General features: G+C 43.0%; 1 protein-coding gene across 2 annotated transcripts; it reads left to right on the forward strand.

Annotated features, from left to right (window-relative positions):
- The first annotated feature begins 665 nt into the window (after positions 1-665).
- EPGN (epithelial mitogen) lies at positions 666-19,129 on the forward strand. 2 transcript variants are annotated; one of them, XM_003205547.3, is made up of 6 exons: positions 666-868; positions 8,107-11,718; positions 12,190-12,279; positions 17,253-17,373; positions 18,019-18,171; positions 18,464-19,129. In XM_003205547.3, the coding sequence occupies exons 2-6, from the start codon at positions 11,682-11,684 to the stop codon at positions 18,516-18,518; spliced, it is 456 nt and encodes a 151-aa protein (XP_003205595.1). In that variant the 5' UTR covers positions 666-868; positions 8,107-11,681; the 3' UTR covers positions 18,519-19,129. The 2 variants fall into 2 exon arrangements, with proteins under 2 accessions (XP_003205595.1, XP_010708049.1); XM_010709747.2 differs by having other exon boundaries at positions 17,256-17,373.
- Positions 19,130-24,310: the final 5,181 nt, after the last annotated feature.

Genomic DNA, 24,310 nt, shown 5'->3' on the forward strand with positions numbered 1-24,310 from the left:
TGTTGTTGTTTCGTTGTTTTTTTTTCCCCCACCTCAGAAAAGTCTCCCTCGGGGAGGGCAGCAGGGCGAGCTGCCCTTTGGAGATGCTCTGTTACTGAGGCAGACATTCCTCAGACAGCATAGAGCTTGCTGCTTGCCCAAGAAGCAAGGCAAAAATTGAATTTGTTTCCAAGTTCGAATCTCCTGCCTTCCAGAGCTGGTGGCTGCATAGAAGAAAATAAATTTAGGAGGTCTTCTAAAGCAGGTGCACAAAGAAGATTGCAGATGTTGCATTTAAGATATAATTGTCTAACGTCATGCAGATGTTAGCTGATGGCTTTATATTCCCCACTCTCTGATAGTATGTAGTGACTTTGCACTCAGATACTTATTTGCCTTAACAATAGAAGAGATGCTTCATTTTTCTGAGTCTGTCCAGGAATTAACTTTGAGATTTTGTTCCTGCAAGTCTTTGCTTCTCTCTTGCAGACTGTGATGACACTGTTTGCTGTGAGTTAAATATGATTTGGATACTTTTTTCCTGTTATCTATCTCCTTCATATATTACAGGAATGAAAAATAAGCTGGTAGCATACATCAGGTTCTCTCACCATGCTTAATTATTAAGTGAAATATATATTATTTTTTTCAGCATGGGGGGGAGGGGGGGAAGAGTAGTGGGGGGGTGCATGCAAACTTATAATTTGGAACTGATGGCCTAAGATTATTTGGTCATGTTAATCAAATATCTTGATGATTCCAGGTATCCCGAAGTTGATTACAACCGATATGGTCAAAGAAGGTGCAGCTGTGATAGATGTAGGCATCAATCATATCCACGATCCTCTAACTGGAAAGACCAAATTAGTTGGGGATGTGGACTTTGAAGGTCAGTGGAACACTCTTTATGTGAACCAACTGGATTCATTGATGATAAATGCTTTGACTAGCCTATGTCTCAGAAAGCACTGACAGAAGTGCTTGTTCTCAACGAGCAATTTGTTCATATACCTGCTCTTAAGAAATGATATGTTATTTAGGAGAGGCAGTGCTACTTCTATGAGCAACCTTTGAGAGATACAGATGAGCTTTTATGGCAGTATGGTGGCAACAGTTCTAGAGATGCTTGTCTCCAGGCTTCTTTCATCCTCTGAAACTCTCTGAAGCCTCTCAAAAGTATTTGCACGTGTGCACACACAAAAGCAATCCACAGTTTCTGCATTTTCATAGTGTATGTTTCTCACTGATTGTAGCAAATACTGTTATGCCACAATTTCTCAAGCCTGCACTCTTCCTCTTCAAACTTGTATTTGAAAATATTCACTTCTGCGTCAGAAATATCCTTTAGGCTGAGAATTAAGGTGGGTTCATCTCAAGCTCTTGAAAATCTTGGTCCAGGCAAGCCCGGCTGAGATAACATATGATGTTACATATTGATCTTTTCATGTTGAATGTGTTGCAGAGCGAGTTCATAGTGTAATTGGATTAAATCTCTCTGCTCTGGAGGAGCTCCAGACTGGAATAGCAGGATTGTTGCAGCTGAAAATTAAAGCTTATTGGCAGAACTGTGTGTGGGAAGCTTAGACAGCGTTCACCCACATTATTAATGGTTCTCAGCAGTTCCTTATTTTGATAAGTATGAAAATCAGCCACCATTTTTTGTTGGTTTTTTTTTCATAGTTATTAACATCTTGGCTGGCACAATGTCTCAAAGCTTAATTGTATTCAGAATGTTTCTAGCCCACTAGATGTATTTGAAAATATATCATTTGCTTCATTCCTGCCTGTTTTACTCAATGAACTTTATATCTGTCTGTTGAAGCCTATGGAATGACTTGCATGAGCTCAGTGATGCTTTGAGCATGCATTTGGAAGTAATTAGCTGCATTTGTAAAATAGTTCCAGTAGAAATACATTTCTACAGGACAACTTTTTGTGTGTTATCTTCCCTGTGCCATCAGAAGTAAAAGATGATTTTCCATATTCAGAACTGAACTAAAATGAAGTATAGAGAGGAGTTCCAGGAATTTCTTTTTTTTGTTGGTTTTTTTTTTTTGATTGTTTGTTTTAGCATGTTTGAATATGACTTTCAGAAACTTGACAGTGTCTCCTTTCTGTTTGTTTTCTTTAAATGCATAACCTTCTGAATGCAATGTTGGGCTTGATTCAGTGGCCGTGCCATGACTCAGAGTTTCAGCGATGCACCGTATGTGTCTTGTCATGTCTGCTGTGGGTTGCTCTCAGGATTTTACCTGGGGGGAGGGAAGATCCAAAAAGGAGGGAGGATCTTCAACCTCGATTATGCCACTGCAACTCCAAGTAGCATTTTGCTGTGCATTGCCAAAGGGAAGTTGTTGTTGGTTTATTGGTATCGGTGAAAGTTTCACTAAATCTCCAACAACAAAAAAACTGTCCCTGTGTATGGAGTTGGAAATACTGCAAACCATGTCACTTGTGTCAAATCTTCTATTTGCCAGTTAGGAAATGGAACAAGCTAGACTATTTATGTACCAAATTGTTTTATCCTTATCCTCCTTTTGATCACTTGACTGAATTTATGCTTAAGCCTATGTCAAAATGTTTTTTGCAATATGTAAGCTGGCGTGACATACATCAGCTGTGCAATGTAAAGTAGCCCACTAGTGTATGTTCTTTCATCATCTCCTTCCTGAAGTAGGGAAATATCTGGGGTGGAAGCAAGGGGATGTGTGAGAGATTGAACTGGGCAATCCCATGTCAAACCTTTGTTGTAAGAAATGGATAGAAATGACAGACCTAACAAGGTCATTTGGCTGAGAACCTCTGGGAGTGCAAATAAGCTTCAGTAGGTGGGTGAGAACTGTTGTGATTTGGTTGTCATATCCTAGCAATACTTGGATGCTATCCTCTGATCTCTAGGGAGTGGGTTTGAAACAGAACTTTATTTTCATCTCTTACAAGATGACATTTCAAATACATATCTTTTTAATACTGTTCATTCATAAACTCAAAGTAAGAAACACCTGGTGGAAAATATTCTTAGCACAGGCCAAGAGGATTGAATAGCTATTCAAGATGAGTTTTGAAGCTCTGAGATCTGTGTTCTAAAGTGGGCATCAGTGTGAGCCGTGTCCCATTTGGCTGTAAGTGTTTGAAGGTGCCCAGAGTGCTATTATGTGAGATGCCAAGATATCCAGAGGAGCAAGACAGGAAAACACTGTGCATTTGGAGGTCAAGTATGCAGCTTGCAGAGAGCATGCAACTGGAATAGCTCTTACGGGTGGAGCACTGTTTCCAGGAGTCACTGTAAAGCAGGGTGGTGGCACAGCACTGCTGGAGCTGATCCTTGATATGGAGGTGCTCGGAGGTGCTCACTACTGTGCTGCTCCTGCCTGACCTACCCAGTGACAGTGGTGGACCTGCCCATGTTCTAATACACAGAACTGCTAACCTCGTTCAGCTCCCACCCTATCTGCCTAGTGGTAGTGGTGCACCTGCCCATGTTCTGGGAGCGCAGAGCTGCTTCCCAAGCTGTGCACCAAGAACTCCCAAGGACTTTCTGTGGTTTGCTGGCCAAACACTCTGGCATCACCCCTGGGTGCTGCTGGGAGCAGCTGGCTGAGGTTTGCCTTCTTAAGGCTTCTGGCAATGTGGTCGTGAAGGGCTGTACTAAAACAAGGGAGGAGCTTTGCACTTCAGTTGTCACTGCAATCTTCACAGCTTGTGAGAAGGTGGCACTGTTGCTGAATTGCGGTGCGCTGTTCATGGGACACACAAGTCTTTGTGGTATTGAGCAAAAATGTTGTTAGAAATGAAGTTGGCTACTGGTTGCTGGAAATGAGCTGGAGAGGCCCATGAAGCTGAAGTGTATGGAGTGGACCAGGCTCACTTCTAGATGGAGCAAGTGTACCAAAAGGCACATAAGTTTAGTAGGAACCAGGGAAATATATCCTGTTCCAATTAACTGCAACGCTAATTCCTACCAATCCATTGGGTGAGCTGACAAGTATCTTGAAACTTGTTCAGATAGATAAAAAATTTGGCTTTGAAGATGATCATGGTACATTTTTTCACTAAGTGTTGGCATTGTGTCTCACCTCGAGTTGGTGGGATGTAGAAGTGCAGGTGTTGTGGAAACAGTTCATTCTGACAGTTGTTTGCTTCTGTTCCACTTTCAATGCACTACCTTCCAGGCTGTGAGCTTTTTTTTTTCTCAAACTTCCGAATCCTTTCCAAACAATCTCTTGATGCTGCTTATCCAAACAGCAGTCCTGAAAACAGATCATGTGTATTCCAACTGCTTTCACTACTTGTCTTTTTTTTTTTTTTTAGATAAGTTCATTTTGAAGAAGTGTCATTCTTTATCTAAGTAATAGAAGTCCAAACTGTGTAATGCTGTCTCTGTGGTGTTGCTTGGTAGAACTCAGGGCAAGATCTGCCTGTTGGTATGCTTTGCCAATGCAAGAAATTATTTTTTTATTTTGCAAATTCCAAAGGCTTTCTATTCATTCCTTACATTCTGAAATGGTGGCTTGGAGGCTACTTTCATAGTTCAGTAGGATCCCAGCTGCAGTGGCTGCATACTCGAGCTTCTAGAGAGGGCTGTGGACAGAATGTTTGCTAAAAGCAACTGCTAGCTCTGGGTGGTGGCTGCCAAGAGGCCATGGAGCACCACTGCCTAGTGTCACTCTGTTTTGGGATGGAGAAGTCGAGGTTCTTTCTCACAGAGGAGGCCACATCTCATGCAGGGGCCTAAGGAAATATTCACTGGGACCTTTAATTTCTGCTGCCACTGCTCTTTATCCCAAGGCTATTGCAATATCTCACCCACTTGTCTGTGCTAATTAGCTGCATCTGAAAGTAGCTGTGCTGCTTAATTTTCTGCTGGGGAGCATTAGGGGGATAATATCAAACAGAAGGAATTTTGAGAAATGGAATCATTGTTTTCAGGTTACTATCCCACAGTGCACAGTGAGAAAAATCCCAGACTGTGTAAAGCAAGCAGATCATGGGATATCTACGATTGCTGAGCACGTGATTCACACTTGTGCAGTGCTGCACGGATGCTGTGATCCTGGAGAAGCTGTACGGGGACTAATAAAACCATGTGCAAACAATGCTTAGGCAGGAATTATTCTGCATCACTCAATGCAGATGCACCAGACTCAGAGCCACCTTCAGGTTGAGACTTGCCCTGGGTTTGTGTGATGAACCCTATTCCGTGTCTGATGTTCCTGCTTTAAAGGAACAGAGGAATGAAGGGCTGCTTCCAAAGCAGCAGAACCTGTTCATCAAGGAAATAATCTACATTTCATTTCTTCTGAAGAATCAAAGGAAGATTTGAAGATTCTAAAGAAGCTACAAAATAGCAGCTCTTTCCCCATAGACATCTCATCTGTGTACCAACATTTTACAAATTGCTGGTCTCCAGAAGCTAGGTTAGGGCTTTACCATTGCTGGGAAGCAGAAACGAGACCTCCTGAAGGAAGCAAAGGTGCAGCACTTGATTTACTGACATAAGGTGGGTCACACCGAAGTGCTGCCTTAGGACTGCTTTGGCTTTCTACTCTTCACGAGAGAAGGAGAATCTCTTTGCATTTTTGACGTTATTTTTACCCCTTTGCTCACTAATGTTCATCTTAGATCAGATGAATGCAATTCTCTATATTTATTCTTCTAGATGGAGATGTATCAGATGGTAGTTCCTAAACATAGACAACTGTCACTTGTTTACACAGGTTGCCTCAAAAGTAATGCCTCCTGTTTATTTCCATGGAAGCTGTAACAGGTTAACAGGTACAAGGAGTATAGTAACACTTTCATAGAGCAAATTCTTAGCTACAAAACACTATTTTTTCAACATAGTTACCACTGTTAGCTATGCATTTTGTTCAGTGATGAACAAGAAACTGCAGTGGAGCAGTTGTGGGAAGGTTCAACCTCTACTGCCGTACAACCAACATCCACCTCTGTTGTGGGCCAACACAATAAAACAGGAGGCATTACTTTTGGACCAGCCTTTGTATGTATCTGGATTAGCTTTTGTGAATAATGTATCCAGGTGGTTCTATGCAAACATATAAACTATGGTTTCTGCCACGTTGAGCCACAGTGATTTCCATAATGATAGAGTATGGGGGAGAAAATCCTCTGCAACCTATGAGAGCAGCGCTCTGTGTCTGTGCTCTTCAGTACAGCTTCTAACATGAGAGGCAATGATGTGCACGATGTGCATTGGAAGGCTTTCCTTAGCTGCAGCTGTGAACTGCAGCACTTGATAACTAAGATAAGAGAATTCCAAATAACACCACAAAGAGAAGCATAGAACATTGCCATGGAAATAGACTTATTTCAATTTTAAATGGTTGAAACAATTTGTATGGCAATTATGATGGTGTTCACTTCAGATGTGGGTACATTTCAATAATTATGACATTGAGTTAGGGATTTGCAGTAACTGCTAACCATAAACACCAATCTCAAAGAGCAGGTAGTTCAGAATAATTAGTAAGAGTGTGTGAGAATATTAAGAATAACTGTCATATGGGACCTTAATTTATTTCTTACAACTTGCATGTACGACAAAAACAAGGTAACAACAAAAAGCAATGCAAGTTGCAGTTTGTTAAGCTTTCCAAGTATTTTAATAGCATATCCGGTGGTACAGCCAGTAGAGTAATTAAAGCCCTCCCTGGTGTAATTAACAGCTCTTCTCAGCTACTTTTCAAATAGTAATGCTCATGTGTCTATATGACATGCTTGCAGTTACTTTCCCTGCCTTACTTCAGACACTTGGTGGCAACAGGGGAATGGGAGTTTTCAGGAAATCACTTGTAAACAAGCAAAGGAGGGGAGGGGGGGGGAAAGGTAAGGATAGTATGAAGCACACTCATGGTGGCTCTTGTGAAAATCTCTACGTCAGTAGTATGACACTTGCACTGACCATTATTAGCAAAATGGCTACTTATTACAGTTTGTCATGCAATGAATTCCCGGCCAGATGCATATAACTCCTGCAAAAGTAACCTGAAATTTCAGTTGGTTACATTTTACAGAGTAGATACAAATATTAAGTCAAGTTGTATTTTATGTGATATTTGTTCATCATACAAAGAGGTAACTTGACAGCTGTTAACTAAATGCTTTAAAAAATAAGAAAAAGGTGCATCTTAGCACAAGCATTCAAGGTACATGCTAACTTTGGACAGCCACATAGCATGGGTTGTTGCAGCTAATTTAGTTGTCAGAATTCTTTCTTTGACACTTCAGTAAGACCAGTGCCTCCCAGTCCAAGTTTGATGTAGGCACCATAGTAAGGCTGTTTTGTGATTTGGTTTGCTTTGGTTTTATTTGTTTGTTTGTTAAACAACAACAACAAAACCACACCTTCTCTGAAGGAGCAGAGCATTTATGGCTATTGTTGCAATGGGAATTTGTTTTTCTACAGACTCAGCTCTGTTTTGTTCTTTACCCATGTTGAGAAGCAAAAAACAAACCAACCAGGAAGCTGTGCCTTCTCCCACTGTGGTTTTCTGAAGTTCCCTTCAGAACTTCAGAACAGGTAGATATTTTTGTTAGAAGCTTCAGGTTGCAGTGGGGGAAGAAGGCTGAAGAGGCAACCTCATTGTGCTTGTGCTCAACTGTGCTTCTTGATGGACTCCTGCTCTTCTTGCAGCTCCTCAGAAGCACGCAGTTTAGGTGGCTGACCACAGGCTGAGTGGAGGTGTGTACTCCCATGAGGAAAAGGCAGCCTTCTGCAGGCAGATTGCTTTAAGCTGGTAGGGAAACCATAGCCCAAAACTGGTGCCTGGGTAATGACATTCACAAGAAGAGAACTACCTTGCAACTCTGGTCCTGAATGTATCCTATCGCAGAATCATGGGATCATTAAGGTTGGAAAAGATTACTAAGATCATCTAGTCCGACTGTCAGCACATCACCACCATGTCCACTAAACCATGTCCTCAAACTCATCCTGGAACTACCGTGGATTTGAGAAGACTTCTACAGTACCTTTTCACATATTCTGCAGTATTGTCCAAATCATGGTCCTTTAAGCTTGTTGCCGCTTGGACTTATCTGGAGAAATGAATGAGAAAAAGTTTTTGAAAACATTCTTAGTCAATCCCTTTCTCTCTTTTCTCTTAGAAGTGAAGAAGAAGGCTGGCTTCATCACTCCAGTGCCAGGAGGGGTGGGACCTATGACTGTTGCAATGCTTCTGAAGAACACGCTGGTAGTTGCTAAGAAGCTCATTTACTAGAGGAAGTGAGCTGTCTCGGAAGAAGAATGCAAGTTGTTCTATTTATTATTATACAAAACCTTTATTTTTTACTAGAAAGATATTTATTTCTACGTTGTATTTATTTTTTCATGTAAACTATATTGAACTTGATGGTTTACAAAATGTTACAATACTTTATGTTACCTCCTGCTGACATACTGTGAGCAACACTGAATTGAATGGTGCAGACTTTGTTGGTACCATGTTGTTGGTCAACTGTGTGCGTGGAAGTGAAGAACTAAACTTGAATTCCAGAGCTTGAATTATGCTTGTATATTTTGAGATGGGATGCTATTGATGAGATTATTTAAGCATTAAGTATGCTCAATCTGTATTAAAAGTAGGTTTCAACATAGTGGATATCTATTGAAAATGTGGAATGTTCTGGGTGTAATTTGAAGTTGGAAAACATTTAGATAACAGTGATCTATAGTCTGAAAGGAACGAAAGGCTTGAATTTGTTTCAGCTACCAGACAATAGTTCTGGCAGTGAATACAAATGCTCAGTACACATTTAAAGCTGTCCTGTATACATCAATATTGGCTAAACTCTCCTCTGAAATGTATGCAAGAGGTGTGCGTGAAGTACTCACAGTTGTGAGGCCAGAATTGTTTTCTTTCCATGTCTGAATTTGGTTGACAGTGTTTTCATGCATAATGCCACAAAAAGGTTTTGAGTAGGTGATGTGATTGGGTTGGACTTCAGTTGGATAGAATGTTGTTAAAGCTGCTATGTATGTACATTTTGTATAAGATGGAGGGGAAGAGGAAGAGAAAATCAAAAGTTTACTCATGGCAGAAATGCTTGTATTGGAATTTAAGCCATTTGTTTATTCTCTTGTCTTCTGAAGCAACATGAAGGGTTCTTAATTCCTGGTGTAAGGCTGAGCCCTGTGAGTATTTGTTGACAATGTTTTGCTTCTTAGAGAGGACTATGTGAGATAATAAGATGTTTGCTGTAAAAGGAAATAGAAATCATAAAAATAAATGGGAGAGGAATGATTATCAGCGTGTTTCTGTACCCTAAAGGTGTTCCAAAGGTGAATTCAGAATAGTCTCATGCAGTGTAAGAGTCAGAGAGTTATGTTACTGCTAGGATGCCACTTTTAATATGCATATGCTATATTGACTTGAAGAGTCTACCCTGGTTCCCATTGAAGCTAGTGGGAGTCACTTTGGGCTGCTATCTCCATATTTTTATCTTGGTTGGGGTAATTTTATTTTAATCAGGAGCCTTTAGTGTTTGCAAGTAGATTCAAGACTACTCTAAAAAAGTAAGAAAACAAAAAGGTGTGGCTAAATACTACTTCTGTTTATTTAAAAAAAAAAGTGCGTACCAAAATAAAAAAAAAATAAGAAACAGATGGAGAATTGCTTCTGTGCTGCTTGTTTCTTCTGATGCTCTGAGAGTTTTGCATAAATGCATTTTTTGCAGAATAGCTTGACAGATCCATTGCTATGTGTATGGAACCAATAGTGCAGACACCCTCGTATCTGTTCAAAATGAGGTGTTATGAGAATGTTAGGGGTATCCAGGGGCATGTGCAGATAATGCTCAGATAATTCAATCCATCATTGGCTCAGATGGAATAAAATTTGCCCATTCTGCTAACCTTTCTATGAGATACTTTGATACAGTTTGGGTTGGATTTTTTTTCCTTTCTATCTAAAGAGTGGAACAACAGCAGCCTTTTGCGTGTTCATTCATTGCCTTTATTTCAGCTGTTTGCATTGCTTTTCCAAATCCGTGTTCATTTACTTTGCTTTAGCTAAAAATAGAGTCTGCATTTTTGATGGAATAACAGCTTGAGGCACTTTGCTTATGTCACTGAAATGAGTCTGCCTCTGTCATATCCTCCCAGCAGCTTATAGTGCATCCTCAGCTTTTTCTCTTTTCACCTCCCACGAGTGAGTTAGGATGACATAAAGCCAGCAGGACCAAGGTTTCGCTTAGTGGCATGTTGTTTTCAGAGCTGCCAAACGCATCTGTTCTCCATTGCAACTGCAGAAGGGTTATGACTCCTATTTCCAGCCTGCAAAGTGCTCATGTGCCAGGATCAGGCCAGGTGGGGACAGCCAGAGCCTCATCTGCTGCCCTCTTCTTGCCGCACCCACTGCATTGCCCAATGGCAGAACCACTGCTCACATTCACACTGGATTAAACTCCCATTGTGTAGAAGTATGTTGAAAGGAAGCTCCCTGCTCGGGACTGATAGCAAAGGTTCTGCAGGTAGCACAAACGCCAGTCCTGGCAAGTGGGGAGTGCACAGGCTGCACTCGATCAATGTGCAGGCATGCAGCCATTCAGGATACTGAAGGAAGGGAAAAACCTCCTGGAATGCAGCCCATGAGCATCAGAACACATAATTAAAGTGTGCATAACCAGCTTGTGTTTTTCCCTGAGCTTATGAAGTGGTTACACTGAATCCCATACATCACCAAAGAGCTTGGTGCAGAGGGAGAACTCGAGCTGACCGGAGTTGCTAGAGCATCTGTCATTACGTTTTGGCTAAAGAAAAGATTAAGTTGTGAAAAGTTTTTTATTTTCTGAAGCTCACAGTGGGGAAACTGAAACTTGGAGTGAAGATAGTAGCTCTCTTAGGGTGAGAGTGAAGCCTTCCTGGTGATCTGCCCCAGTGCTACGTAACGATGTTGCAGAGGGAGCAGTCCTGCTTGTTCTGAGCTGCCTGTGACAAAGGAATTGACAGCTTTTAGGGCTGTGGAGAGTGGCGTTAAGAAACGTGTATATACCTACAGATACTTAATGTAAAAAGCATGATCACTCTCACTGTGTGTCTGCACAGCTCCAGGTGGCCACCCTTGCACAGCTCCAGCTGCGATCAAAGGCCTTTTGCTGGCAGTCACTGATGGGGAATATCACCGTTATCTGTCTGATCACTTCTCAGTCTCAGCACGGCTGTTCTCACCGTTCCTTTTCTGGATGAGAAGGAGCTGAAGTGCAGGGGGAGCAGCAGGGGCTGGACCCTGGCTCCTGGCATCTGGAGCAGCAGGCTGAATGCTGACCACCCCCCTGGAAGTAACGTGAGATTTCATCTCCGAGGGACCAAAGATCTCATTTTTCACGAGATTGTTTGTTTTGCAACCTTCTGGTTTTGCCGTATATCATTGATCTGCTCTGGCAGATGCCAGGTCTCTCTAAAACTACATCTCTGCATGCACAACAATGCCCACGGGTAATAGGAAACTGGGGTTTCAAGAGAAAACCCGATCCCAGTGCTAGATAATAGCAGTTTCCTAAATAAATGTGTGGTTGCCCTAAGGGCTGAGCTTGCTGCCAGATGCACCTTTTTTTGATTGGTGAGAGCAGCAAATGACGCTTCGTGGCGTATAAGTGCAAGAGAAAACACAGCAGCACAGATAAGTGGAGCCAACGAGCACCGGCAAAGGAGAGTTGCAAAGGTGTCAAAGCAGCTGCTTGCCATGGCATTTGGAATGCTCATCTACATTTTGCTGAAAGGTGGGTTTGGAGGGGCTTTTCCATGTCATGGTATACTGGGGGTTTCCTGAGGAAGAGTTTAGTCTTTCTGAAATAAGCTGAAGGGGTGGGAACCATGGCAATGCGAAGCAGATTTGTTTCACTTCTTTTTGAAATTGGGGAAGGTTTTAAAGGATGGAATGGAACCAAAACCTGCCTAAATGAAATTTCTTTCTTAAATAGGTGCAACATTGTTTGTAGTACATTGCAGGTATCTGTGCCATAAGTTACATAGGTAACAGAATGGATGTGCGTTTGGGGATTCTGCAAATGTTTGTTTTCCCTACAATCGTAATAGTAGTTCTGTAACTAAAGGAGGTTTGAGGCAAGAACTTCCTAAGCCATGCATTTCTGCATTGCATCAGAAGTGAGTAAATGTTATCTGGATGAAATGAACCTTGAATAGCCATGCTGAGTTTTCTGTTTCAGTCAGTGTCTGTTTGCATTACACAGCAATGGGGGCACTGAGTGAGGACGCAGCTCTCACTGTTTCATCCCTCAGCACAGAACTGTGGAATAGCTGGACGAAAAACAACACTGAAGGTATTTGTGCTTTGTTCTGTTTATTAATCGCTGAGTAAAAGGAGATATTTTGAGGCTGTTTGGGATAGATTGCCTGCAATTTTGATGGTCGTTTTTATTTTCAGTAATGCCTGGTTTCTGTCTGCCTTCAGTCTGAATCTTTATGCGCTCAAGTGAGAATGCAGCAAACCAATGTAAAGTGATGCCACGTTCATTGCTGTTACTCAGGAGTTTTTCTTTGTTGCAGTTTTGCTCTTGGCTATCACGGCTCCTGCAGCCCTTCTCAGAGTGTTAGCTCTCTTTTCTCTTTCTATTCTGACTGAAATGTGAACTCAAGCTATTTACCTGCCAACATCTGAGCCCAGAGCGCTGTGTTTAACCTGCCAGCTGCATTCTTGATGTTACTTCAGGTGCTAATGATGTCATTGCTTTGGGGAGAGCCATGCAATCTGGACCTGAGGTTTTGGCAGGTCAGTAAAGGAGGAAGGGATTTGAACTGTGATACTTATTAATGTCTTTGTACTTTTAAAAGAATATATTGCATACGAATCATCTTGTGGTAATTTTAGGTCATCTGTCTTGCAAGCTTTCTTAGCAGATCCATATGCTGTTTATTTTTCTCATAACAAGTCAAGCTGCTGTGCTCTCTTCTTGTATCTAGTTTCTCACAGTGGTACAGTTTTACAGATATGTGCATTCATATGTATGCTGTAAATGTTAGACTGTTATTTTGTGTAATATATACACATGCTCGCACATACACACACATATATATGTACAGACTTACAGAAGTCAGGGTGCTGTTGATTTTTGACAGCAATAGTTTGACTTAGCAGTACAGCACTTGCATGCTGGCTTACTGATTTGTCTGTAATATGGTTATTCCAGAGCACACAGGAATTTAATGAAGTAGTAATATGTGTTGTTACTCCAGAAGTACCCAGTAGTATTTCTACAAAGCAGGAATTATGGGTCAGATTTTACCAAATAAGAGAATTTCTGTTTACAGGAGCACAACCAAGACTGCAATTGTTCCATGTGTATTTATGCTAGTTGCAGTTGTTCAAATCAACTAGGTACCCATGCTTCTAGTTAGAGAATGTTTCCCTTGGAAACGTATGGCAAGAAGATGAGAAAGAAATGCCAGAAGAATCACCAAAGAAATTGAATTCCTGGATAGGACTCACTGGAGGAGCTGGCAGTTTTCTGTGGGAGGTTCATTTCTGCTCAAGGAAGAACAAATCCATTTGCATCCCTCCTACAAGATCATGTCCTGCTTCCTTATTTTATACCTCAGGCGGGCCTGTGTAGCTGTGCCAGGGCTGGGAAACGTTAGATTCCATGGTCATAGAATCATGGGATCACCAAGGTTGGTAAGGACCTCTAAGACCATCCAATCCAACCATCTAGCTTTCCCCAATAGTTCCCACTAACCCGTGTCTCTCAGTACAACATTTACCCTTTCCTTGAACGCTCCCAGGGACAGTGCCTCAACCACCTCCCTGAGCAGCCCGTGCCCAGCACTTCAGCACTCTTCAGGAGAGTAAATTTTTCTTAACATTCAACCTGAATCTCCCATGGTGCAGCTTGAGGCTGTTTCCTCTCATCCTATTGCTAGTTATACAGAAGAAGAGGTCAATCCCCTCCTCATCACAACCTCCTTTGAGGCAGTTGTAGAGAGCCGAAAGGTATTCCCTGAACCTCCTCTTCTCAGACAGAACAATCCCAGATCCCTTGGCCGCTCCCCATAAGACTTGTGCACCAGACTCTGCACAACTCTGTTGCCCTTTTCTGAATGTGCTCCAGGCCTCAATGTCTTTCTTGTAGTGAGGGGCCCAAAACAGAACAGAGTAGTCGTGGTTCAAGGTGGATCAGTCGCAGGGGAAAATGATGGTGGAGAGGATGCTTGGCTGGGAGCTGGCTAAGCAGGAATAGGGAGTTTCAGGCACAGCTTCAGCTGAAGGGAGGTCTTTGTAGCCTTCCTCTATGTGATGGTAGGGAAGGTTCCGACCCTGGATCTGACTCCTCCTCTCCCCTTCTGATGCTCTCATTCTTCTCTGAGCTCCATAGTGAAGGCTGAGCTGTTGTGGCCTTGGTGGCTCACTCTTCTTCTTGCCACTTGGTCTGTGTTGACGCGCCTTGGCTTTCAGGTACCTGCAGGTTTTAACTTCGTGTCATATCTTGCCAGGTGGATCTGTTTGAGTGACTCAATTGCAGGCAGCTGTCAGGTGCTTACACAGCATGCTTGTCTGTCTTTCCTCACGGGACTTGAAAGGCACATGTGTTTGTTCAACAGCTTGCTTAGTATCGAGGTGGATAACATGATAGGAGTTAGCATCATGCTCTGGGATGGGTTAGAAAATCTTTGGTTTTGAGACTCATCATTCTTTTGAAGGTCATCATTTGTACTTTTGCAATGTCAGAATAATTAAGACTTAGGATTTGTTCCTGTACACTAAGATCAGATCTTGCAACCAAAACTGGACAAAGCTCTTGCTACTGACAACGATGGAGGCTGTGGTCTGTGCAACAAAGTGTTTGTCTCTAGCATTTTCTAGTCAGGTTTCTGTTCTGGGCTGACCTTTGTTTCTAAGACAGTGTTAACCACCACGGTCCACAGGGGAAAGAGGTTTTCCTGCTCACAGGAAGGCAGCTTTCCTCAGCAGTGGGTGGATAGGAGGCTGCCATCTCCTGGCAGAAGTGGTGTAAACCAGGAGAGATATTGGGCTGAGATCTGAGCAGAGGCAACTGCACATCCCACGTATCTGACACTTGTATTTGCACCTTTTCCATTTTTTTTCTTTATGGCAGAGACCTAAGGGCAACACTATGACTATGCAGTAAATGTCTTCTCAGATCCTGGTGGAAGAGCAGCAGGGATGGGCAGTGAAAGGTTTTACTTGAGGGTCAGATTGAACTGCTTCATACTGTGTGGTTTGGCCCTGTTGTGCTGGAAGCTGAGGAGAGCCATGAATGAGTGTGAATGGCTTGTTCCCTGAAGCTCTCACTTGCAACATTATGAAAATCAGCCCTTGCAGTTCTCCTGTGTCCTGGATCTCCTCAGCATGCTGCTCCTTGCAGAAGTTCTTGCCATATGTTTTATCTCATACTATCCCCAGCAATGAGCATCATACTCATCATAATGTCCTGTAAACTGAGTAGTATCATGAATCTCTTCTCATGAGATCAGCGTTGTCTTCCTTAAATCTACCTCTCCAAGGCCTGGTCCTCTCCTGATTGTGCTCTTGGCCAGTGAGCCCAGTGTCTTGACTAGCATCTCTAGAGTGTGTCTGCAGTGCTCCCATGCCAAACATATGAGTTCCAAAGCTCTGTATTGGAGCTCGTGTGCCATCATTGCTGGAGGCTCCCTCACAGAGTGCGTGATCCAGGGTCCTGAATGTGTCTGCCCTGCGTGAGGCTTTCTGAGCAGGGACAGCATGCTGGTTCCAGTAGATGGGGACAGGCTAGCAGTTGTAGTGTTGTTACTTCATTACTGTTACTGTGTGTAATACAGAGAATAGGGCATAACCTTTGGCCCCTCCATCAGCATTGTTTCATTTTATAGCTGGGCCAAAAATGTGCATCTGATGGATACCTTCTGGCACTGTTTCTAGCTGTAGGTCTGCTTTATCCCTAGTGTAAAGATGCACTTGTGAATCTTTTTTTTCTTTTTCTTTTAATCATGCCATTTTCTCAGCCAACAACAACTTTATTTTCAAAAGCAGTTGATTTCTACCACTTCCACAGCTTTCCCTGGAAACAAGGAGCTAGTCCATCGTGCTTTTCCAAGAAGATTTGAATTGTCATTTGTTCTCTGTAAGTCTCTCCAAGTCAGATTTCTCTCTCAGATTTTAGAGGACACTATTTTCAAAGCATTGATGTTCAATTGGATTAGTAGTGATAGCATCAAACCTCTTTGATATCCAAACCAACTTTATGGCTGAAGTTGTGAAGTGCCTCAGCAGGTCATAGCAGCTGTTCACCATCACTTGCCATGTTTGGGATGCAGCTGCACAAAGGACAAAAAGTCACCAAGCTGAGTACACAGTTGGATCGTGGCTAAGGAGTGACTCAGACTAGAGTTTGCTCAGGAAATGGGAGAATTGGTCTTGCAGCTCCTGAAAAATGTGTCTTGACATCTCGAGTTGACCACAGAAGAGCTGGAGGCATACATATCTGACAGTCTGTTCTTCAGTGTACCATCTCTGAAGCTTGATTCAGCACTTAGTCAGAAGGAGGGTTTCTGCTGCTGCCCCATTGCTTCATCACTAAGCAGACGTTGTCACCTTCCTGCATGATGTTATTTTGTTTGTGGTCATCACAGAAACCTGGTGTTGGCATATGCTCAGTTAGGAAATCGCCATCAGTCATCTCTAGGACAGTCCCCTCAAATACAAAGTCCCTCAAGTTTAAACACTGAGCAGTTGCGGTCCTGGCTTACTCTTACATAGAAGGGCCACGTGGGGAGTGCTGATTACTTAAAACCATAACTGGACACTGTACTAACATAGAACCATGGAGAATCATTCATCACTAAATTGTGCAACACTGATGGACAGGAATGCAATGATTTGTCTTGGGATTGGAAGAAAAAAATAATTCCCTGTTTGAATTCTAGCAGGGAAACATACTGAGAATAATTATATGCTGTTGTTGTATCCTTAACCCCTGATGATTTGGGATATTTTTTCTGATGGATTGCAAGTTGGATAATGCCAGTGTTAGCCAGGGTGAGTTTTCCATAATCATTTTTATACACACTCCTCATTAGGAAGTGATTTATTAACAATTTGTTCTTCCTCCAAAGCCAAATTGATATGTTGCAGAAGTTTGTTCTGATCAGCATTGTGTAAACCATCTTGAGAGACACATCACAGCAAACTTATATGTTAAGTTTGTTTCTGCGGGAGATGTCTGTTCATCTTGAGTTGTGAAAATACTTCCAAATGCTTTCATTTTTCTAGATGTAACGTGGCTTTTTTCTGTGTTCACAGCAGACTATGCAGAGCAACCAAGGCTCCTGAAGCTCATGCAGGCCTGTCTGGAGGAACACCACAGTTATTGCATAAACGGGCTCTGTGCTTTCCACAGCGAACTGAGGAAACCCATATGCAAGTAAAGAGCATTGCATTTAAGTACCCTTCTTGGGGAACTGCCAACAGTGGCATTGTTTCTTTGTCTGCCACAAGTTATTATTGTAATTTGACTAATTTTCAGCAAAGCGAAACTTACATGTGCCAGTGAAGTTTTTTCAGGCTTCAAGTTTGGCAAAGTCTGGAGTGCTATTGTGATACCAAGGAAAGGGGAGGGAGAGGTGTTGACTTGATGGTATCTCACATCAGAACTGTGAAGAGGCCAGGATATTTGAAGATGTCAGCTGAAGCTCCATCACTTCACAGCTATTTCCATACCAATCAGAGCCATGGTGTGCTTGAGTATCTCTAAAGTACTGAACAACTTTGGAGATCACAGCAGCTGAGGATCAGCAGGGCACACAACTCTTCGTCCACACCCTCTGCTATGAGGGTATGTTTAGATGGCATTTGGTGCTGTGACTGCAGTACTGGAGCTAGCTTTAAACTAGATGGACTGGGACAACTGGTAGTCTTGAGGAAGAGGCTCTGACCAAGCACCACATTCAGCCCTTCCTAGTTCAGACTCATTCTACGTGGTTTAAAACTACTTAAAACCAACATGTATTTCTGAAATAGAGAACAGAAGTTCTGAATAGTTTTTACATGGTGTATCTTTATTTTGTAGGTGCCTTGCAGGTTACAATGGAGAGAGGTGTGAACATTTAACTCTGAATTCATACGCACATAATTCTTATGAGCGCTACATTGCTGTGGGAATTGGCATAGGGATACTCACAAGTGGGATACTTGCAATCATCTACTGCTACGTAAGAAAGAGGTATGGGAAATATGTAACCTAGTTGCATTGATCTGATTTATGGTGGGGAGGAGAGCAGAGTTGTACAAGAGCATTGGGAGTATGTTCTTGTCACTGCTGTGTGATCTTAAAGGCACTGACGCTCAATACTTCTGCTGTCTGTTCTGCCAGTTGTATAGCACAGTACAATTTTACTTAAAATGGTTTTCATTGGGGGCTACTTCAGTGAGTTAAACAATTAAATTGAGTTCTGTTCAGACTACTATGGTTTCAGATTTGTCTGATTAAAATGTTACGATGTCTTCTATTTTAGATGCAGGAAATTGAAATCTCCCTACAAAGTCTGCATGGGAGAGACAGCGCTGTGAAGCCCTGGCATCAAAATGCTTACCAGTGTGTCTGTAAACAAGAGGCAGTTCTGTTTCGAGGGCCACTCCATGCAGTCTAGCAATGCCCCAGCCTCGCTGATGGGATGAAATAAAGAGAATGACAGAGTGAGGGCATGAATGGAGCTCCTGCAGAACTGATGGGCTCCATTTGCTTCTGAAGAAAGACTTAATGTTTTTAGACAAGGTTGCTAGATGAGTGGGTCAAAACAGCGGAGAATAATTGCAGCCTTCTCACCGCTCTCCTGTGCTTCAGATTTGATGAGGGGAGGATTGATTTCTTTCACCTACTTTCAGTCATTTCAAGCCCTACTGGAGTATTCTGCTCTGCTCTTTTGTCTTTTTTTTCCTTTCTGCTCTGGAGGAGAAAGACCACCTGTTTCACAATGGAACTGTATTCTGAACATCACATGCTGATGAGAAGCTGTCTGGATTCTGCTGTCGCAGTGTTGACTGCCTTTCAAAAGGAACTGGACATCTTTCTTCCAATGGATTATTGAGTGTACTCATGACAAAGAACACAACTCCTCCCTAACATCATAGGGTGGCTCATTACATTCCTGAAACTTAAAGCAAACCTTGCCTTGCTGCACTCTGATTTCAGAGCAAGACTCTGGTTGCTACAGAAGCTGGAATTATCTTATGAAATTTGCTAGAGCTTTGCCAAGGAAGCAGAACAGCTTTACTCCTTTCTCATATTACATGCACGATGTGATCACTCAAATAAAAAGGAAAGAAATGAGCATAGGGATTTTGTTCCACTCCAGCCAGACAGGCTATTTATTATCAGATGCTTGTTTTGCTTCATCTTTCCTACAGAGAAATGCAAAGGCAAGAAGAGAAGGTTTTGTTCAAGGAGAAGTGAAGAAAATAAGAAAATTAGTTCCAATGATGGTGACACTGTGATTTCTCACTGACGTTTCGAGTTACTTGCCAGTGCTAATGGGACTGGAGATGGCTCCCAGATACTTTTTTCATTTCAGCTGATGCACATTGTAGACACATCTTCCATGCACAGTCATCCACAAGGGAAAGACAGTTAGGTACCTTGACAATCTTTGTGATTGTTATGGAGTGATACAGGCTCCTAATTTAGGTAAATTGCTGGGAAGTTTAATTTCTTTGTTCCATGAGTTTGTTTTTACCAAATGATGAGTATGATTCCTTTATTAAAACAAAAAACAACAACAACAAAAAAACAACTGTGTATTTATGAGACTACAGTGGTAGTGCTGAAATGTATATGAAAGACTGGGTTTTGAAAGGGTAAAGGTGCTTAAGCACTTGGCTGGTCTGAAGTTGGTGGCTTTTCACATGGGGGTTCCTGGTCAGTAGCTGAATCCTGAACTGAAATGCCTATTAAAAACTGCATATCATCAGGAAAGCACAAGTGAGATATCTTCCTCTGAGAAAGTTGTAATTGCTGGTCAGTCCAAAAGAGGAAAAGCTGCAAAATATTGTCATCATCTTCTCCTGAATGTCTCTTCCTGCTGTCACAGGGCGATGGGTTTTTGTGTATGTGTTTTAACCATTTGTGAATTCTCTCATTGATGTACTTGACTGTCCAGTAGTGCTTCTTGAAAGAAATTTACTTGTTGCAGTGAGATGCTCTGTACCTAGAGAAAGGCATAGCGACTTTCAATGGTTTGATAAATATTTAAGCCAGCTGGAAAGGAAGGTGTATTTCAGTTAGGGAGAAAGTTAAACACTGCAGTGTTTTCTTCTGGTTGCTTTGTGGTCTTAGCCAGCTCTGTAAGGGCAGTCTGTGAAAGCTGGTTGAGGTTTTAAGCTAATGGAAGAAAAGCTTGAGAGCAGAACACCAGATGGGCCCCTGCTTTGCAAAATGAGACTTGGTGTAAGCGCAGGGAGAAGAAAACAGAGAGACAAAGGTGGGGAGAAGGAAGGGAAAGGATATCTTTGTTTTATATCTTTTATTCTACTTTTCTAAATGGTGCTGAGGTTTCCAGAAGTGGGTTACTCCCCACTTGGGTGCTATATGTGCTTAAGCCCGACCTGGGAGCAGGCTGCCAGCATCTTGCCTGCTCAGAGGGCCACCCACCCAGATGATGCTTTCTGTCAGTCTGCAGAGTGTTCACAGGCTGTAGCCTATGTGGAAGAAGAGTCGTTGCTGCAGTTCTGAGGTTTTCATCTGGCCAATTGGGTCTGAGGCATCACTGCAGGAACGACTCACCATTGAGTGTGGCTCAATGCAGTGACCACGCTGAGGAAATCCATGCTGCCTCAGATCGCTTTGTGGAGTTGGCTGTGCTGAGCCCTGCCTCCATCAGTGACAGATGCTGCCTGGCTGGTATTGCCTGCTGCTGCTTACTGTGCGGAATTTCCTGCAGAACTGGCCTGGCAGAGGAGTGGGACCATCTTTCCTGCCTTGTTTATCAGACTCCTTCTGTAATGGCACACAGTTGGAAGCTGCACATGCCAAGAATGCTCTCCTCTTTGGGAAGAGATCCTGTGATTATTTGGCTCCTGGGCAGTCTTGTGTCAGGCTTGTTGGGGGCAGCAGCTCAGTAGAGCTGACAGACAGACACTAAAAGCTGAGACTGCCTTCCCAAAGGGCAACAGCACCTGTGATCTGGTCCTGGCTGCTGGAGCCATACTGCGTTTTCTGGCAGTGCATCACTCCAGCCTGTCTGTCCTCAGGCCATCAAGTCCTGTCCCTGCTGCACAGGTGCCTGCTCTCAGCATTTCAGCGTGTTTCTTGCTACTAATGCTGGGGCTCAGGTACCTGTCCAGTATCCAACACTCATTTCCATCTGAAACATCTATGTAGCCTGCAGTTTTCTGACCCCAGCAAGGTCCCCTCAGAAGAATGGGGTACAAGCCTGTGGGAAAAATGTCTGTCCTTGCAAAATAATATTTGTTATGGCAGAACAGCTGCTGCTTGCGCATATTAAAATAACTCACCTGAAGAGTGACGATGTGCATGGCATAAGGCCACCTAGTGTCAAGATTGAGCCATATAATACTGAATTGTGTCCTAAGAATACTGTCTGCAGTCTGAGTCCATTGTGTGTAGGGTCTCCAATGATCCTGTTCCTTGGGAGCTCCTGGCTCAGAGCAGAACTTCATGGCTGTCTTTAGAAAGGTCAGCTTGACAAACAAGAAATGCACAGAGGGAATGTACAAGTTACTGCTAGCATCTCAAAGCTTTGGGTGGCCCTAAGCTGTGATTGAATACGTGGATGAACCTGACAACAGAGAGATTGGAAGTGCTGCTTGCACAACTCTGTAAGCGCTCTGAGCAGTGGAGCACTGATGGCACCTGCAGTGATGTGTCACGTTAGCCTGGCTCTGAGGAGGAACGCACCTGTAGAGGTCTCCATTGTACTGTAAATCCAGGAAATCATTCAGAACTCCTCTATGACCCAGTTAACAAACAAACAGGGGGAAAAAAAGAGTGCAGGTACTCATTAAAAGCTCATTGTAAGTAGTCATTAATTATCATGACAACAATAAAATCTTGTACTGTGACAAGACTCTGGCTGCTCCTACTCTCGCTGAATTGCACGGGAGCGAGAAGGCTCTGTGAGAAGCAGATTTTGGCGAGCAGAAGGATATGCCATAGAACTGCTGATGCCTCTGGTTTGAGCTGAAGAGGAAGATGTTGATTGTGGTATTGCTTGGAGAACTGTTCTTCCTAGCCCATTTTGGAATTGCTGTGCAGATAGAAGGAGCACCCACCCACTGGAGCTCTGGCCCAGACTCCTGGGTGGAGAGCTATGTTTCACTCAGTTCATGTGCTCGTGGCCGTGTAGGCAGGTGGACCCTTGCAAGAAAGGTGAGGTTGGATAACCACAGTGAGAGGAGAATGCCTCTTCTGTAGGAAGTCAGATGGAACAAGAGGAAGGAAACAGAATCCTGGGAAAGCAAAGCACGTGTAGATCCTAGGTCCGCAGGCCACCCACTCTGGTTGTAAGGGAAACAGCAGAGGTGTAATGCCTGAAAGAGACCAAAAAAAGCCCACCTGGGGCAGGGCTGCCATTTGCTGGGTTTCTCATTAGTGAAAGGATGGAAATCTATTAGCGCTTTTGGTCGCTTTTCCATAGCCCAAAGTCTAGATCTTTTGTCTTCCTTACTGCAGTTGGATAAATGGTCTCATAGAAAAGGAAGTCCAAATGTAGGCAGGAACTAGCACAGAAAAATGTCAGCGTAATACCCCTTGTCATGGAGTTTTCCTTGCAGCTCATTTGTAAATGTTGGTTACGGTCTGTGGCTGTTACATCCGCGTAGGAGCAGCAGTTCCCTCAGCCACCCTGAGGCTGTTGCATAGCCAGTCCCAAAAGATTGCTATATGGATTGATTCAGACAAACTAACATTTCAATTTAAGGAAGGAAGAAAATTAAAAATTTGCCAGAGAATTTCAAAAACCAGGGCAAAAGCAGTTTTAAATGTTCACTATACAGTTCAGCTCTGGAGTTCCATCTTTTGGGAGCTTTCCATCTCTTTTTTTTTTTTTTTCCCACTGTGACAATAAGGCCACCTCTGCAATTGACTCGGAGCTGTGGGATTTTCTGCTCTGCTCAGTGCTGCTGTGCAGATGCCTCTCTGTAGCTCCTTCTGAGAAACAGCACAGCCAAGGCTATGACATGAGCAGACAGCACCATGCTTTGCGAGAGCATCTGACTAACTCAGGCAAAGCTAATTTGTTTGACATCATTTCTGTACATAAGGCTAAGTCTGTTTGTGTCTCATTGTTATGAAAAATCCCATGGTGAACCACATGTCATTGACTTCTACCAGCTGTTTGACAGAGCTCAGTGGCAGATGTGAATGAGCATTGCTCCAGGAAGCTGTCCAATAAATACTAATCTCAATTTGGAAGGCTATAGGCCAACCCATAGGCTGAGCAGGTTGCTGTGGTGTCTTTGCATAACAGGGAGGACCTGGTGTGTTCAGTGCATCCCTGGTTTGCTAACCTGCAAACAGCCAGATCATGCTGTTTTTGGCTAACAGTTCTTGTGCCATTTTCCCGTCTTCAAGACTATGGTATCATATGCTCGTGTCATGGAATGATAGAACTACAGTATCATTCAAGTTGGAAAAGACCTCTAAGCTCACCAGATACAACCACCAACCTATCCCCTCTATAGCCATTGACCATGTCCCTCAGAGCGACATCTCTGTGGTTCTTGAACACTCCCTGAGGTACAGTGACTCCACCACCTTTCTGTGCTGCCTGTGCCAGTGCCTCACCACTCTTTCAGAGAAGAAATGTTTCCTAACATCCAACCTGAGAAGGTTGAAGGAATGTCTGTATGAAGGATGGTGTTCAGCGAGCAAAACATGAGGAAGGTGCCACGTGGCCTTATCTGCATCTGTTCTTTTTGGAAATACTCAGCATCTCACATGTTGGTTTGTTGGGTGCAGTCGTTCCAGCTCTGGCACAGCACCTGATGCAGTGTTGGTGTTGATCTGCATGCCCTTATGCTGAATAGTGCAGATCTAGAAGAATATCCAGCCTGCTTTGTTTTGTTTTTTCCAGTAAGGAAAATAACTGCAGGGACAGTTCCCAGCTGAGTGCCTGTTGGCTGTGCCGTGGCATCCAATCCTTTTGTCTAACTTCAGTTCAGATCTGGGTCTACACACAGAAGCAAGTCCAGTGATGGCTGTGATAGGTGGAGTGGTGGCTGTGGAAATCTCCAGGTAGGAATTTCTGCTGATTTCTCTTGGAGATTTCGCATGGCAAGGGGCAGAACTGTGAAATTCAAGATAAGCATGAATATGATGATAGAGGTAATTGAGCCTGGCAAAAGGC

This window comes from Meleagris gallopavo, chromosome 4 (genome assembly GCF_000146605.3).
Source record: "Meleagris gallopavo isolate NT-WF06-2002-E0010 breed Aviagen turkey brand Nicholas breeding stock chromosome 4, Turkey_5.1, whole genome shotgun sequence".
Lineage (NCBI taxonomy): Eukaryota > Metazoa > Chordata > Aves > Galliformes > Phasianidae > Meleagris > Meleagris gallopavo.